At 44.7% G+C, this 16,960-nt stretch overlaps 1 protein-coding gene across 1 annotated transcript in view; it reads left to right on the top strand.

The window, feature by feature from the left end:
* Window positions 1-16,960, top strand: part of grip2b (glutamate receptor interacting protein 2b) — a 104,462-nt gene that overhangs the window by 48,644 nt on the left and 38,858 nt on the right. Inside the window, exons 12-15 of the mRNA XM_048606247.1 lie at window positions 4,730-4,916; window positions 8,835-8,980; window positions 11,657-11,737; window positions 14,380-14,446. Coding sequence (XP_048462204.1) covers window positions 4,730-4,916; window positions 8,835-8,980; window positions 11,657-11,737; window positions 14,380-14,446 — 481 coding nt within the window. The remainder of the gene's footprint in view (window positions 1-4,729; window positions 4,917-8,834; window positions 8,981-11,656; window positions 11,738-14,379; window positions 14,447-16,960) is intronic.

The following is a 16,960-nucleotide window of genomic DNA, read 5'->3' as shown; positions in this document are numbered from 1 at the left end:
ATAGACACCACTTCACTCCCTGCACTGACACAGTCCTTGTGAAAATCTTTAGAACCGGGAACGATTCCTTTCACTCGGTCCCAGTTTGGACTCGAACAATTTCCAGACCTTCCCTCTCAGATAAATGAGAACGATCCTGCTACCGTGGAGAAGAGATGCAAAGGAACTATCCCAGAATTCTGATCCAATCTCAACCAATGTCGAAAATGGGCAGTCTGGACCTTTTATTTCATTGGAGCGTTGCTGTGCGCAAATTGGCTGCATTATAACTGAGAATACATTTCAAAAGACAGCATTGACTGTGAAATCCTTTGGCATGTCCTGATGTTGTGATAGGCTCCACAGAAGGACAGGTTCTTCTTAATTGCTAAGATGTCAGTGATTCATAGAATCCTTACAGTGTGGAAGCAGTCCATTCAGCCCATCAAATCCACACACCCCTCCAAACAGCATCTCACTCAGACCCACTCCAACCTGCATTTCCCATGGCTAATCCACCTAGCCTGCACATCTTTGGACTGTGGGAGGAAACCAGAGCACCTGGAGAAAACCCACACAGACAGTCGCCCGAGGCAGGGATTGAACCTGGGTCCCTAGCACTGCAAGGCAGCAGTGCTAACCACTGAGCATGCCTCCCCATGCGTGTAAAGGAAGAGCCAACGCCAGCACTTTACACCATTCACAATGGGTGTTTGTTCATTAAAGGGAGGGATATCGGTATTTTTAACAACCTGTCCAGCAATGTTATAACACACCACTGGGGCAGGTGAGACTTGAACTTTTGGTCCAAAAGTAGGGATAGCAATATTTTTTGACCAACCTGTTCAGAGATGTTATTACATAACTTTGGACCAGGATGGACTTGAACCCACCCTCCTAACTCAGAGGTAGGGACACTACCACTGTGCCAGATGAGCCTGAAACGAGTTGGACTCAAGAGTTCTTCCTCCTGCCTTGGAGTTTGGAAATGGAAAGAAGGGGAAGGTGAAAGTGAATAGTCACGTGCCTCTTGTGCAAAAGGTGGTGAAGTTTGACAGAACAGTTCCTTTTCCCATTCGAGTAAAGTGCTACTTATTGAGGGATTTTCAGTTGGACAGTCTGTATGTTTGGTAACTGACAGTTTCGATATTAGCCACAGTGATGCTACCCTAGTTAATTGGTAAGGTTTCGGAGCTGTAAAATCTGCCTGTTAACATCAGCATTTTAATAATGGAAGATTTAATCCTGGGAATCCTATTACCATTCATGAAATGATTGTTGTTATCCCACAGGCTATCCTTACATGACCACAGTCTTTAGTTATGACATTGTGTTCTATGAAGCTAAGCAATTACTTTGAGATGAAAAATCTTACAAACTCAATTTTAATCCAGCTGATGCCAGATAAAAGAAATATATCTTGTCAGCCAGTGATTTTATCGGATTGAAATCAACACGAAGAGGATTGGAAATATACAAAGCTGGTCATGTGTGAGTAGTACCTCCACTCAATCCTGACTAGGTCAGAAATCTCACGACACCAGGTTATAGTCCAACAGGTTTATTTGAAAGCACAAGCTTTTGGAGCCTCATTCCTTCTTCAGGTGTTAGTCTAACTTGGACTATAGTTTGGACTATAACCTGGCGTCGTGTGGTTTCTGACCTTGTCTGCCTCAGTCCAAGACCTCCACATCATCAATCCTGACTGACAGTGCAGTGCATGGTTGAGTGAGTGCTGCACTGTTGACATCTTTTGCATGGAGATGTTAAACCAAAGCTCCTTTTCCCCTCTCTGATGGAAGTGATGGATCCCATGCACCATTTTAGAGAACAGCAAGGAAGCTCTCCTTGGTCCCCTGGTCAATATTTATCCCTCAACCAAAACTACTAAAACTGATTGATTGTTGTCACATGTACCGAGATAAAGTGAAAAGTGTTGTTTTGCGTGCGAAACAGGCAGATCGTACCACACAAAGTGCGTCAGAGTAGAAGAACAGAGACTAGAACACAGTGTTACAGCCACAGAGAAGGTGCAGAGAGAGAGATCAGAAATAACATGTAAGAGGTCCGTCCAAAAGTCTGATAACAGCAGGGAAGAAGCTGTTCTTGAATCTATTCATACATGTATTTATACTTTTTGCTATGACATTACCACCTTGCAGTGTTTGAGGCTCTGGTGTGCACAGATTAGTCATAGTTATTTTTTTTATACCAGTGACACAAATCCAAACTCATTACCTTTGGGATGTCCTGGTGTTGCACGGGAACTAAAGTAATTAAGTCTTTCTTTCTTAAATGGCAAAAATTGTCTTGAGTTTCACCTTTCAGTCATGGACCTGTTCTAATAATTTCCACATACCCAGGGAGAAACAACCAACTTACATTTAAATGGCACCTTAGAATATCTTCAAAGAATCCAAAAGCTACACAACAAATGAAATACTGTTTGTGATTGTACTACTTCTGCCTTGAGGCAACTCTTGAAACCAATTTGCACTCGGCAAACACCCACAGACAGAACTGGTATAAGACCAGTTTGTTTGTTATTGCAGTGGTAGACAATTTGGCAATGTTGTTGACACATTCTGCATATTCCCCTGTTCCTGTTCAAATAGTACCATGGGATCTATTGCCTCCATGTAAGCAGGCAGGAGGAATTGTCCCCAGTTTGTCAATCTCGCTCCAAAAGGATGAGGAACCTCCAACACTGCAGCACCCACTTCAATGCAGCACTGAAATCTGAACCTACTACGTTCAGATTAGGAGGGCTGACAATCAGTTACTAGAACAGTGTCAGTTTAGCCACAATGGCATTGAAGAAAAATGAAGCCAGTATATTTTATCTCATTACTCTGTCACCTTGGAAAAGCCAAATGATGGCTCACTAATCTTAGTTTTTGTTGTAATGATGGATTAGTTTTAACTCACTGCATCATCACCAAATTCAACACTTTGAATCAATTTTGGAAAATGGAATGAAATGCTATGTCTAGTTATTGAGGAGCTGGACAAAGGAAGTGGCTCGAAGTAATGGGATTAAAAACGAAAGCAAGGCAAAGGAGCGATTATAGATTGAAGTTCAGGTGTTAGATTCAGCAGAAGACTACTATACTATTCAGAAGATCAGCTCACCAAACCAAATTCTGTGTATAATTGACGCCCATTGAGTCTGTGTAATGTCTTAACTGATGAGCTGCAATTAAAAGGAGTGATTAAGTAAATTGGCTATGTTCTCACTGGCAAAGAGGAGGTTGACAGGTGACATGATTGCAGATTTTAAGATTCTGAGGAGACTGTATTGCGTGATCAGCAGTCTCACCTTGTCTAGATAAATAGAACCGGAATATCCAGCTTGGGTAAATGCAAAAGTGCTCAGCATACACCAGGATGTTTGTAAGTTCACTGGATAGTCCGAGGTCTTTTTGTGCCTATGTAACATAATGTTGAAATGCTTAACATCTACCTGTCGGCTCATCAAAGTGCTGTGATTCAAAGGGCTTGACACGGTGAAGTGTTTTTTGAAAGCGCAGTGACTATTAACATGCAGGCAAACACACCGACAGAACAAGTGTCAGTCATATCCCTGTGTACCTCTGTGAAATGAATGGCTAGTTGAGCCCTTAAATGGGTGCGATTCATTGTAGCAAGAATGCTGATCAGGTTTCTGGCTGAACGTTCTGTAAAAATGCCCTTGGATTTTTAGCAGCATCCACCCTCCCTCAAATATAAACAAGAAGACTCCATTTGTTCAAAGCATGCAATGTAGCAAACATTCACATTTATTCTCTGTTTGTAGTGAATTATAATTAATTTTACCAGCTTTTCTGTCGTACACATTTGATTGGAAAGGTGCACTTCCAGCAGTTGGATCTCCATGAAGGAGAGTTAAAATAACTTCTGTTGGTACTCATTATGCATGGAAGGCATCAGAGACCCTGTCAGTTTAAGTGTGTGTTTTAATTTGACTGCCATGTTCACTGACTATTCCCAGCCATTAATATCATTAGTACAAAATTAAATCAATGGAGAAAATGAATTAAAGTTAATCAGCGTTGTTTTTTTTCCCTTAAAGAGCAACCATATCAAGAACTCCTTTCAAGTTTTTGCTGGATGAGAGGGAGGGAGTGAGTTTTAGTGGTTAAGGAGCATCAGAAGAGCAGGAAAGTTGACGTTTCGGGTCGGGACCCTTCTCCAAAACGTGTTTCACAGATTAACCACCCTCTGGCTAAAGAAACTCCACACTAAGCTCCATCTAGTACAGACCCAGAGTCCTCAACCGTTCCTCATATGTCAAGCCCTTCATCCCCAGGATCGTTCATGTAAACCTCCTCTGGACCCTCATCAAATCTGACATATCCTTCCTTAGGTATGGGGCCCAAAACTGCCCCCAAATTCCAAATGTGGCCTGATACTAATTGTATACTCCAGGGATCACTGGGACCTCATCTATGCATTAACAATGGCATTCAGTGGATGTGTGACTGGGCCTCAGTTCCCAGGCTGCTAGCTCGGGGATAATGATAGAACAAAGAAGGGAGAAAGACAAATCTTAACAAAAAAAATAGTTGGGAATTAAGTAGGTGAGGGGCTTAGTGGTGGGCTGGTTGAGAAAGGGTCTTGGGCTCTCCTTGCTCAGTCCTCGACACAAGGCATCAGTGGGGCTCCTGGACATTGCTGAAGAACTGTTGTGATTGTTGTACCAAAACTACAAGACTGACTAACGTTCAGTGCTATTCTCTCTACCCTCTAGTGTCACTGACCTCAAGCACAATAGGCCCAGGAGGGCAAATCGTCCACACAGAGACAACGGAAATCTTTCTGAAGGGGGATCCGCTGAATGGATTTGGATTGCAACTTCAGGGAGGAATCTTTGCCACCGAACCCCTCTCGTCTCCACCACTCATACGGTTTATAGATCCAGACAGTCCCGCTGAAAGGTTAGGACTCACCCCCCTGACGTTGTTGTGTGGCAAACGCTGACGAGAACATGAAGCTCCAGGACAGCAACTTGTATTTCTTTAAGCACCTTTTAACATGGCTAAACCTTCCATGTTAGAATTGGACACCCATCCAAGCAAGGAGCTATGAGAACAGGTGCCCAGAAACTGGGTGGTAAAGGTAGGTTTTAAGGGGCACCTTAAAGGAAGCAAGCTGAAGAGGCAGGGACATTTCAGAAGGGAATTGCAGGAAAAGGAAGGCACGGCCATGAATAGTGGGGCAGTTGAACCAGGGATGCGCTAAAGGCTGGAACTGAAAGAGCGCAGAGATCTCTGAGGGTGGTAGGGCTGGAGGAGGATTCAGAGATGGGAAGGCCGTAGAGGGATTGGGGCACACAGTAACAAACCAGTGTGATAAGGTGCTGATGTGACAGAATATTCATGTGTTTCACTGGTGCTATTCACACCTTGGTTGCCAACTCAGTGACAGGGAAATTCTGTGAAAGTGAAATGCTGGTGAGTAAATAGGGTACACCAATTTGCTCAGTAATTAGTTAGATGTGTTAATTATTATGATTAGTCATCTATATATATAGTTTCCATTATGATTCCTTTGCTGGTTGAGTAAAATTACTACCTGGCATCGAAAAGACCGTGTAGTATCAGCAGTATTTGCAGCTACATGACACACTTGAATTATTTCCAATCATTCATTCCAAATAATGGCCGATTGAAATCCAAAACAAGAGATTACAGAGTTGATGCCACACCGCAGTAGGAGGATCAACTTTTGTAATCTGCATTTAGAAATCTGACTGCATGTTGTTTCAGCATGGGAGTGCTGGTTGGTCACGTTATTTAATTGGACGTTCTCCTGGGATTGGTGCACAGTACCCAGCTGATTACTCCCAGCGCGGCCCTGAGGGAATGCTGCAAGGGTGAAGATGCTATCTCTCAGATGAGCCTTTCAAACAAGGACTGCATCTCAGGAGGATGCAAGAAAGAAAGACTCTGTGAGATATAAGCTCAACCCCTGACTAATTCTGAAAGTTAAGGGTTGTGTCAAGTTGAAAGATGAAAAAGTGCAAAATGTCAGAAGATTGGGCAAATTTCAGAATCCAGCAACGCATAAATAAAAACAATAATAGGGAGGGAGAAATTAGAAAATGATGGTTGAAAACACAAAACCAGAGAGAGAGATTTTCCGCAAGTATTTACCTAAAGTGAGCATTGACCATATAGAGAGTGAGACTATAGAGTTAACTATGGCAAACCAGGAAAGGATGACAGCATTGTGCAGGTATTTTGAGTCTGTCTTCTCTGTGGAAGGGACAAAAATCATTCCGAAAGTTTTGGAAAAGTAAGAAGCAAAAGGGAGGGAAGAACCTAAAACTGTCAGAGATCCTGGGCAAATTATGGGTTCTAAAAGCTGACAAGTTCCTTGGAGCTGATGGCCTGCATCCCAAGGTCGACAGAGATAGTAGTTGGATTAGTTGTAAACTTCAAATTCCCCAGGTTTGGAGAAGGTCCCATTGGATTGGGAAATGGGAAACCTCTTATCAAGATTGGAGGGAAAGATAGAAGGTACAAGAATCTATTATTAAGAAGATAGTAGCGGACATTTGGAAAACTATATCAGGCAGAATCAGCATGCATTTGTAAAAGGGAAGTCATATTTAACTAATTAACTAACTGTTTTCTTTAAGTAAGTATTGAGCAAGGTGGATAAAGGGGAATCTTGGAATGTTGTTTACTTGGCCTTCCAAAAGATATTCAATAAGATGCCACAACAAAGGCTGCTGTACAAAGGAAGATTTTATGGTAGCAGCAGCTAACAGAAAGGAAGGAGTAGAGATAATTGGTTATGTTGGCGAGATGTAACCAATGGAGTGCCACAGGGGTCAGTGTTGGCACCTGGACCGTTTACAATCTATGTCAATGATGTGGATGAAGGGATTGAATGTATAGTTCCTAAATTTGCAGATGACACCAAGAGAGGTGGGAAAGTAAATTGCTTAGTGGACCTAGAAAGTCTGTAAAGGAATCACGATGGATTAAGCATTGGGGAAAATGTAGGATTATAATGGGGGAAAATGTGAATTTGTCCACTTTTTAGTGAGTAGTTTAGAAGAGCAGGAATTAGATGGAGGGAGAGATTGCAGAAGTCTGTGGTACAGAAACATCTGTGTGTCCTGGTCCATGAGTCACAAAAGGTTAGCATGCAGGCGGGACAAGTGATGTGAAAGGCGAAGGGAATGTTAATGTTTATTGCAAGGGAATCAAATATAAATGTTGGGAAGTGGTGCCACAGCTGTAGGTGGCCTCGGTGAGAACACATCAGGAACATGGTGTGTAGTTTTTGTCTCTTACTTAAGAATGGATACAACTGCATTTGAAGCGGTTGAAAGAAGATTCACTCTACTGATTGGTGAGTTGAAGGAAGTGAGCATATGTTGAGCAGGTTGGGGCTTATACCCAGTTGAGTTTAGAAGAGAATGAACCTGCTATGGTCCTGAGGTCACTTTACAGGATTGAGAGGATGTTTCCCCTTTTGGGAGAGGCTACAACAAGGGGACACAATTAGGAGACTCCCACTTAAGTTTGAGGAGAGCTCTCTTTTTTCCCTCAGCCCTGTTGATCTGTGACATTCTCTCCCCCAGAAAACAGTAGAGACTGGGACATTAAATTAATGAATGATGGAGCAGGTTCATGGGGCAAATGCCTACTTCTGCTCCTAATCCTGGTGTCCCTGAGTTTAAAAGAATCCATGGCAGTAATATTCCTGCGAATTGCAATGGTGCCTAGCCTTGCAGCAATCTGGCATGGACGGCACAGTGCAGAGAGAAGCTTCATACAAGCAATGATCCCTTTAAGAGTGTGTGTGTGTGTGTGTGCTTGGCTGTTCAGCAATCTTAAAGGGACCACACCATGCTACAAAAACAGGTTGCCACTACAAAGAAAAATTTGAGGGAATTTTGCACAGCATGACTTTAAAGAAGTGCAACAAAGTTCTTGAGTACTTTTTATCCTTTAATAACACCTCTTGAGAGCGCATCTGGTGATTACCACATTGCAGATTGGCTAGCATGTTTCCTGCAATACAGCAGTGACTATACATGAGAAACAAGCACTTAGTAGATTATAAATCCCTTTGGCACAGTCTGCGATTATGAAAGAAGCTATATAAATGCAAGTCTTTCTTCCTCCTTTAGTAAGCTAGAGTACTGAACTATGAATTCAGAAAGCATGAGTCCAAATGACACCATTTCAGTTTCAGGACCTGATTTCCGTTAAAACTGACTTGTAACTAAAGAGCTGGCAGCAGTAAAAGGGATCATGAATCACGCAGTTTCCTTAGAGAAGGAACCCTGTTGCCCTTAGTCGGGAGTGGCCTTTACCTAGTTGCAGCAACTTGAGTGAAACATAAATGTACCCTCAGGTGGGTTAGCCAGTCAGTTTGAGCAATAGGAGATGGACATGAAAGCTCTTACGGCAGCACACGTAGGACAGTTGGAGATTTCTGTGGCCATGGTTTGTCTTTCAACAACAAAATAAATAAAATAGATTACCTGGTCATTTATTTCATCACTGTCTGTGGGATCTTACTATTCATTCTCCTATGTTTCCTACATTCCAAATAGAACATGGCTTGAAAAGTGCTTGTTTGGCTGTAAAGAAATACAGGTCATTCCTGAAATCAAGAAAGACGCTATTCAAATGCAAGTTCTTTGTTCACTGACCTATCAAAGGTTTATTCATTTACTGCAGAGATACGTTTCTAAATTTATGGAAAAGACAAGAATATGCTCAGGTGCTGAGTGGAGGGCTGCAGATTCAGTTTCCTTGGCCACAGGTAACGTGTTTCCTTTCTCTTTTCTTTCCCCAAACAATTTTCAACTGGCACTTTTCCGGGTTCAGATGTGGACTTGTGCAGGTGGGCGATCGAGTGCTCTCCATCAATGGCGTGCCAACTGAAGATGGGACCCTAGAGGAGGCCAATCAACTGTTACGAGACGCGGCTCTCTCCAACAAAGTCACCCTGGAGATAGAGTTTGATGTGGCAGGTATGTGGCAGCTGGGAGGACTGTGTGAGGCAAAGCAGAGTACAGTAGATAGATCTTTAAGTGGAATTCCCATCAGGCAGGTTGTTCATGTGGCTGGCCATGGGCAGCTGGCACGAACTATAGAGCAGCTACTAAAGATGGTCACAGACTATGACTGGCAATATGGAAGCAGTGCATTGAAATTGTATCTACTCTGGATGCAAGGTTTGATACCTTTAGGTGCAAGCTGTCCATACCTTGGATTGTGCCAGGCCATGAGCCCTGCAAGTCATCCCCGCTAAGCCCAAACGACCCAGGGCCCTCTCAGCTTATATTTTATGCTCTGTTTGAGGCTCAGAAAGGGTTTTGAAAAGAGCTGTCCTTCTCTCCTTGGTTCATTGAGATAAATCTTGGATAAGAACAGTAGGATTGCTTATGATCAGCACTGGATGGCAAATTTTAGGTTGAAGACAGATTTCCTGCCCCTGAGATTGCAGTGTTTCTGGTGACTAGACTTGTTGCTTGTTCAGGCTCAGACCTTGGCACAATCCATTATGTCTACAAAGGCTACAAGCTTGCACACTTCTGCAAGTTAAGAATGGAGGTTTGGCTCTTGTGTATGTAAATGTGCCGGATAGACTAAGTAGACACATATTGATGTACCCACAGTCTATACGGAGAGGTCAAGTGTAGGCATTGCTGAGTGGCACTGTTCATAGAATCATAGAATCCCTACAGCGTGGAAGCAGGCCATTTGGCCCATCAAGTCCACACCGACAGTCCGAAGACCACCCCACCCAGACATGCCCCCCCCTCCCCTGTCCCTGTAATCCTGCATTTCCTATGGCTAATCCACCTAGCCTGCATATCCCAGTACACCATGGCCAATCCACCTAACCTGCGCATCTTTGGAAAGAAACCAAAGCACCCGGAGGAAACCCACGCAGACACTGGGAGAACATGCAAACTCCACACACACAGTCGCCCGAGGGTGGAACTGAACCCAGGTCCCTGGCGCTGAGAGGCAGCAGTGCTAACCGCTGAGCCACCATGCTGCCCTGTTTGTTTCAGGTGAGCCCCCTCACTGTCAGGCAACAGATTACTCTCCCTCCTATGTCTCTTGTCTACTGATTAGGCAGGTCTAGGGATAAGTATGGAACCAGTCTTCCAGCAGCTGAGCTTGGAGGCCCAGTGCAGTTGGTTGAAGTGGGTCACATCCGCCAGATCCTTCATCACCATAGCAACTGTTTGTGCCTTCATTCATTTGCTGCTGTCGGCAGTAGCCAGCTGTGGTTGGACATCTCCCTGGAGATCTCCTGACAGGCCTGTTTCTTCCAATAACTCCATCCAATCAAACAGCCTTCCTTTTCCATCTCTGCTACTGTTCCATCCAATCGACAGAACGGTTCAAAGAACATGTTAAACAAAACCTCGCCTAGTTTAGTGACCCAGTGCTTTGTTTTAATTTCTGGCTTGGTTTGGTCACAGCAGTACCTGAAAACTCCAAGACGATCCTGGTGGGTTCCAACCCTACTGTTGAAGGGTACTGCCATCTGGTGGATGGGAAGCTGCTCGGCCTGTCTGACAATTTAGCAAAGAGACCATCCTTTGTGTGCGACCCTCAACAGTAAGGGCTAGGCCCCAACAGAAGAGAGTTTATTATTCGTCCAGGGGATTGGGGCATCACAGGCTAGGCCAGCAATTATTGCCCATTGCTAATTCACCAGAGGGAAGGGACACCTGTGTTGCTGTGGGTCTGGAGTCACGTGAAGGGCACATGGGGGCAAGGACTGCAGAAGTGTTTGCACCGAGGGGAGGGACAGTAATCTGAGGGGGAAGAGACTGGAATAAAATTAGCAAATGAACCTAAAGGGGGCAGTGAGGAGAAGAAATATGTTCCCACTGTGAGTTCCAAATGCATTGCTGGGCGGGTGGTAGAAGGAGATTGAACGGTATAATTTGAAGGGAACCACAAAACACTTGAAAAGAATAAATTTGCAGGGCTTTGGGGAAACATTGGGGGCTGGGGGAGTGCGGTGGCGGGGTGTTGGGGGGAGATGCAAGTGGGATGAACTGGACGGCTCTTTTAAGGAGCTGATACAGGCCAAGTAGGCTCTCTCAACTGTAAGATGCTTGGATTTCCCTCAGCATTGCTGGTCCCATCTGCTGGATGCTCAAGGAATTACACAGTAGAAACCCAGACAGTGCTATCATGGATCCCAGTGAAGGAAAATTTTCAGCACCGGATGACAGTCTTCTGCTACACAGCCTCAGAGAAGGAGTTTGCCAGTTGATGTAAAGACACTACATTAAAGAAATGGGCACGCCAAGTGCAGCACAACAGTTTTAAATATTCACAGAAAATGCTCAACAGGTCAGGCAGCACCAGTCTGGGGAGAAACAAAGTTTCAGGTCAAATGTCTGAAATGTGGACCCTCTTTTTCTCTCTGTAGATGCTGCCAGACCTGCTGGAGTATTTCCAGTATTTTGTCTATTTTTTTTTTGTTTTATTTTGGATTTTCATTTCCAGCATCTGCAGCATTTCGATTTTGTGTTCCGCACTCACAGAGCGTTTTGGGCCTTCGGTTCCAGGGCAATGGAAAACTGCTTAAGCCGAGTGAAGCACGCTCCACATTGTGTAGGTTTTCATTGTCACCATTCCTGACAGCTTCTGCCGTTCTTGTTTCTCTTCCTCAGAATCGGTTATTCCCAGCAGTGGGACTTTTCACGTGAAACTCCCCAAGAAGAGAGGAGTTGAGCTCGGCATTACCATCAGCTGTGAGTATTCTGATCCAGACAGTCCTCACTCTTATTGTGCAGGCACATGAGAGCTGAGAAGACCCCACTCTTGTAGATTCATGAACCAATCTGTGTCTTTATCATGTCAGGAAGGTTCTTTCAGTTGCCTCAGGGAATGCTGCACTGTCAAGTTGCTGTCTTTTTTTTAAAAGTTGTTAAATCCAGGCCCTGACTCCATTATCAGGTGAATGCACATGACCTGCCTGCCATTCATCTCTCAACCCAAAAGCAGATCATCTGGTTGTTCGTTCTGGTGTTGTTTTGTGGGAGCTTGCTATGCACAAATTGCCTGCTGCATTTGTCCGCATTACAGCAGCTTCAGAAAGGGCTGTGAAGTGTTCTGGAATCAGCCTTTCTCTCTTTACTGAGCACATCCTGAATCCTCACCTGATTCACCCGACTCCTGCCCCTCTGACAAAAGGGCAAGCATCATGGCAGCCTGGAGATCAGGTGGTTTTGCATCGCTGAACGCCTACGTTTCCAAATCTGCTTCCAGTATTTGGATCTCAATATCGAAATTACTGGGGAGCCACAGCTACCCAAATGTTTCCCTCTTGACCTCCAATTCTGTCACACCCTGACAAAGAGCTGGGCCCAGGAGGCTAATGACAAATTTCAACTCATATACTTTGTTTAGGGCGCTAACTAGCCAAACTTCAGCTAACCATCAGAAAGACCATAACCACAATTCTTCTCGTAGACTAGGGATTTCTTCATCCTGCTTCACTGTTGTAATGTCATTCAATATTCATGGAATTGCAGAAGAAAAATCAGGGATTTGCCTGCCAACTTACACTGAGGGAGCAGAAATAGTTTCAAAGAAATTCCTGGCCATTGGTTCCATTGCCTTTGTCAAATATTTAATCAGACTGACTCAGGTCATAACAAACTTAAGATATCCTGCTCAGTTTTAAGCTCAAAGCGCACACTTCATCCATCGCCAAGTCTGTATATTTTCACAGCCACTGCCCAAAACCTTGCTTATCTCACCTCTCCAATTACTGCAGCGCTGTAGCCATCCACTTCCGATTCTCCACCTTCCCTCTACTGCAACTTGTCATAGAATGATTGCATTGCAGAATGAGGCAGTTCTGCCCGTTGTGTCTGTGCTGTCTCTCTGAAGGAGAAATGCACCTCGTGCCACACCTCAGCCTTCTCTGTTAATAAAGCAGTTTGTTATAGAGATGATTAGGATTAATTGGGTAATTAGTTGACTGGAAGGACAGGGTGGGAGGGTGGGTGGGGGTGGAGTTTGTGACACTGTGATAGTGTCCTTACCTCTGAGACAGAAGGCCCAGGTTCAAGTCCTACCTGCTCCAGATAAATAACATACCTGAGCAAGTTGATCAAGAAAATCTATAAAGGAGGTACAGGTGGAATTTGTGTATGGAAGGAGCTATAAGACTGAGCAGTTAGTAAACTCTGTCCACAAAGAAAGTTGTTTTGGTTTCTGCCTCACTGACTGCTTTGGATCCAAATTGACCTTTGCCCCAGAGCCCTGCACATTCTTCCTTTTCAGACGATAATTTCCCTACTGAGTATGTTGATTGAACTTGCTTCTAGCACTCTCAGGCCGTACATTCCAGATCCTCATCACTTGCTGGAGAGAAGCATTTCTCGTCATGTTGATATTGCCTGTTCTGCCAGTTGCTAAAATTTGCCCCCTCGGATCTCGATCTCTCCCCAGTTGGGAACAGTATCTCCCTATCTGCCCCATCCAGACCTGTCGTGATTTTGTACCTCTCGGTTAAATCTCCACTCGGCCTTCTTTTCTCCAAGGCGACACACCCAGCCTCTCCAATCTATCAAAAATCCAAACTTAGACCCAAGAAAGAAAGTTCCAGCGTGTAGCTTTTCTCTGTATGGGATATGTAAATAATGTGGGTGGGCAGGGGGGAGAACTGAGTTTAACCCCTCCCCATCATTAGTAGAAGCTTGTAGGTGTTTCTGCCGTGCCATTGGAGATCCTAGCAATTCGTTGGGTCCTGTATTGTTCGGCGTTTCAGTGAACTGATCAATGCAGTATCGAGGTAATGAGGTGCTGTACTAAATTGTGACAGATGAGTGATTGTGTTTTGTTGACAGTCACTCACCTCTGTATGAATAAGACATTCCCAGCAGGGGCTTTACAGCTAATGGATCACACAGCACAGCTTCAGAAACTTCAGCCGCCTTTACTCTTTCCCCTCTTACTTCCTCTTGTTAGACTTGTCACAAAATGGTTACCCGCCAACCCCATGAGGTGTTGTGTTTTCCTGAAGCGCTTTCACACACTGACCCCCTCTTGCTGCGTTGAAATTGACTGGTCGAGTTTTCATGCCAGTTACCACGGCCTGCTGCCCGATGGCGTCTGAGGGTATCCTGCGCTGTCTGTGGTACGAATTTTATGGGAGATCTTTCCGAAAGGAGCTCCCGTGGGCTGGACTGGTGGATGTGAAAGATTCCGTGCTGTTTCTCAAAGGTCTGGGCCGGGAGTCCCCTGTTCCCCAGCATTTCTGGAAACTGGGATTAACTGGTCACCCTGGCTGGGGGATTTCTACGCAGAGTGTGCAGTTATTCAGTGTATGTAAGAAGGTTTTTTGGCTTGATTGATTCATGCAATGTATTTTTCCATTCAGCAGCTGTGAGCCGGAAACCTGGGGATCCACTGATTATCTCTGATATTAAAAAGGGCAGTGTGGCACACCGGTAGGTATCTGCTTGTAAATTGCTGCATGCGTTTGATCTGACAACGAGGGAGAGCGGGCGTTGCTCCCGGCTGCATTAAGCAACATATTAACGTCACGGTTTCACCAGATCGCCAGGCATGTTTGGGCATCTCTTCAAAGAGTGTAAAGCTATGCTATGATGTGCGAACGGCACAGCACTGTCAACTAGTCATTCGTACTCAATCTGGTGACTCCAGTCTCCCAGTCACCTGGTTAGCTCTTAACCTCTCTCTGTGCAGAGCTCCCAGCAAGGCACTCCATTGTGTCAAGCCACCCCCAACAAGATCAACAAGTTGGCAAAACAGCAAATAGAGACCTCAATATTGACTCCCAGATCCTTGGAAAGCCTGATGTGTGACTTCATACTGAGGTTCAGCTCTGGAAGGTGAAGGCAGGTTCCAAACGTGACAGGATCCTGTTGCCCTCCTTGATCCCCCCATCCTCCGGCTTCTGTCTCAAGATGCTGGACCTGAATGTTTCGTACTTCACTCACACATTCACATGTAGAACATAGGACACAGAACAGGAGAGAATGGGAACTGGCCCTCTGGCCCACCATGTTGTGCTGAGCATGACACCAATGACCCTTTCCCTTGTACACCCTTTGTCTTTCCAACTTTATTTCCTTGATAATATCCCCTTCCTGCTACCCCCCACTTTGGAATTTTCCTGGTTAATGAAGGATGCCTCTACAGGGTGCATCTGCCCTCCCGTGCCCTTTCGCAAGTAAAGACTGGAGAAGCCAGGGTCAGGAAAGTATTTGAAAACATCAGCCCAATCCTGCAATCAATCTCCATCCTTGGGCATGGATTTGACAGCAGGAGTTGCCAAGCAACAATTTGGAATGTGGCTGTAGGCTCACGTTCCCACCCTTGGCCATGCAGACACTAAGCTCAGCTACAGTTCTCTCTTTACCTCCCTATTCGGCAGCAGTTAGCTCAGAACCAACTGGCAATGGAACACAAGAGCTGGTGGTGACTTGCCGACTGGGAGGTTCATCGAGCCAATGAGGGAGCCTGATCTAGTCATAGAGATGTATAGCATGAAAACAGGCTACTCGTCCATGCCAACCAGATATCCTAAATTAATCTAGTCCCATTTGCCAGCATTTGGTCCATTACCTTCTAAACCCTACCTATTCATATACCCATCCAGATGACTTTTAAAGGTTAAAATTGTACCAGCCTCTACCATCTCCTCTGCAGCTCATTTGATACACGCACCACACTCTATGTGGAAAAGTTGTCCCTTAGGTACGTTTTAAATCTTTCCCCTCTCTCCTGAAACCTACGTCCTCTAGTTTTGGACTCCCCCATCCCAGGGAAAAGACCTTGTCTATTTACCCTATCCATGCCCGTCATGATTTTAAAAACCTCTATAAGGTCACCCCTCAGTCTCTGTCCCTCCAGGGAAAATAGCCCAAGCCAACACAGCCTCTTCCTATAGCTCACACTCTCCCAACCCCGGCAACGTTCTTGTGAATCTTTTCTGAACCCTTTCAAGTTTCACAACATCCTTCCTATAGCAGTGAGACCAGAATCGCATGCAATATTCGAAAAGTGGCCTAACCAATGTCCTGTACAGCCACAGCATGACCTCCCAACACATTGCAATGACCAATAAAGGCAAGTGTACCAAATACCTTCTTCACTGTCCTGCCTACTCGCGACTCCAGCCCTCCTGAATGTGCAAATTATCAATGAGCCTCCAGCCACCAGGGAAGTTAGGTGTCCTGGACATGAAGATAAAATGTGTGAGAAGGATAGATGTGGGTGTAACTAGTAAAGGAATTACAGCATGCGACTCTCAGAAGAGAGAAAACTCAGAAGTTGACAAATGTGCAGATCAGCAAAGATCATTGCAAACCATTTCGGCATGTTCAGAATTGCAAGCATCCTATGCTATACAGGCCTTATTCCAGAGTGTGTTAAATTTACTGACACTGCTCCCTGCTTTGTACATAGGCGTGTGGCTCAGTTGGAAGTACTCCATATGTCAGTCCCATGTTTCTGGGTTTATGTCCCAATTAAGAACATGAGCACAATAATCAAGGTGCGAGTTGAGTACAGAACTGAGAGGGTACTGAAATGTTGAGGGCCTGTCTTTCAGATAAGACATTAAAGAAGCCCTTTCTTCAGGTGTCTGTAACAGATCCTAGGAAGAAAAGTAGGAAGTTCTTCCAGGGAGAGTTATTACTAGTGTCCTGGTTAATATTTATCCTTCAGTCGACATCAGAAAAAAACAGATTATCCATGGTCATAGTCACTTTGCTGTTTGTGGGACCTTGCTATGCATAAATTGGCTGCCACATTTCCTATATTACAACAGTTTTTCCCCTTCACAAGTTGGCTAAAAAGTACTTTGGGACAGAATGAGTTGAGAAAGGCACTGTATAAATGCGAGTTAACAAGGTGTAGAGCTGAATGAACGCAGCAGGCCAAGCAGCATCAGAGGAGCAGGAAAGCTGACGTTTCGGGCCTAGACCCTTCTTCAG

The sequence above is a fragment of the Rhincodon typus genome, chromosome 16, assembly GCF_021869965.1.
Source record: "Rhincodon typus isolate 14 chromosome 16, sRhiTyp1.1, whole genome shotgun sequence".
NCBI classification, from domain to species: Eukaryota; Metazoa; Chordata; class Chondrichthyes; order Orectolobiformes; family Rhincodontidae; genus Rhincodon; species Rhincodon typus.
The sequence above is the reverse complement of the archived record's forward strand: the minus strand, read 5'-3'. Positions and strand labels throughout refer to the sequence as shown.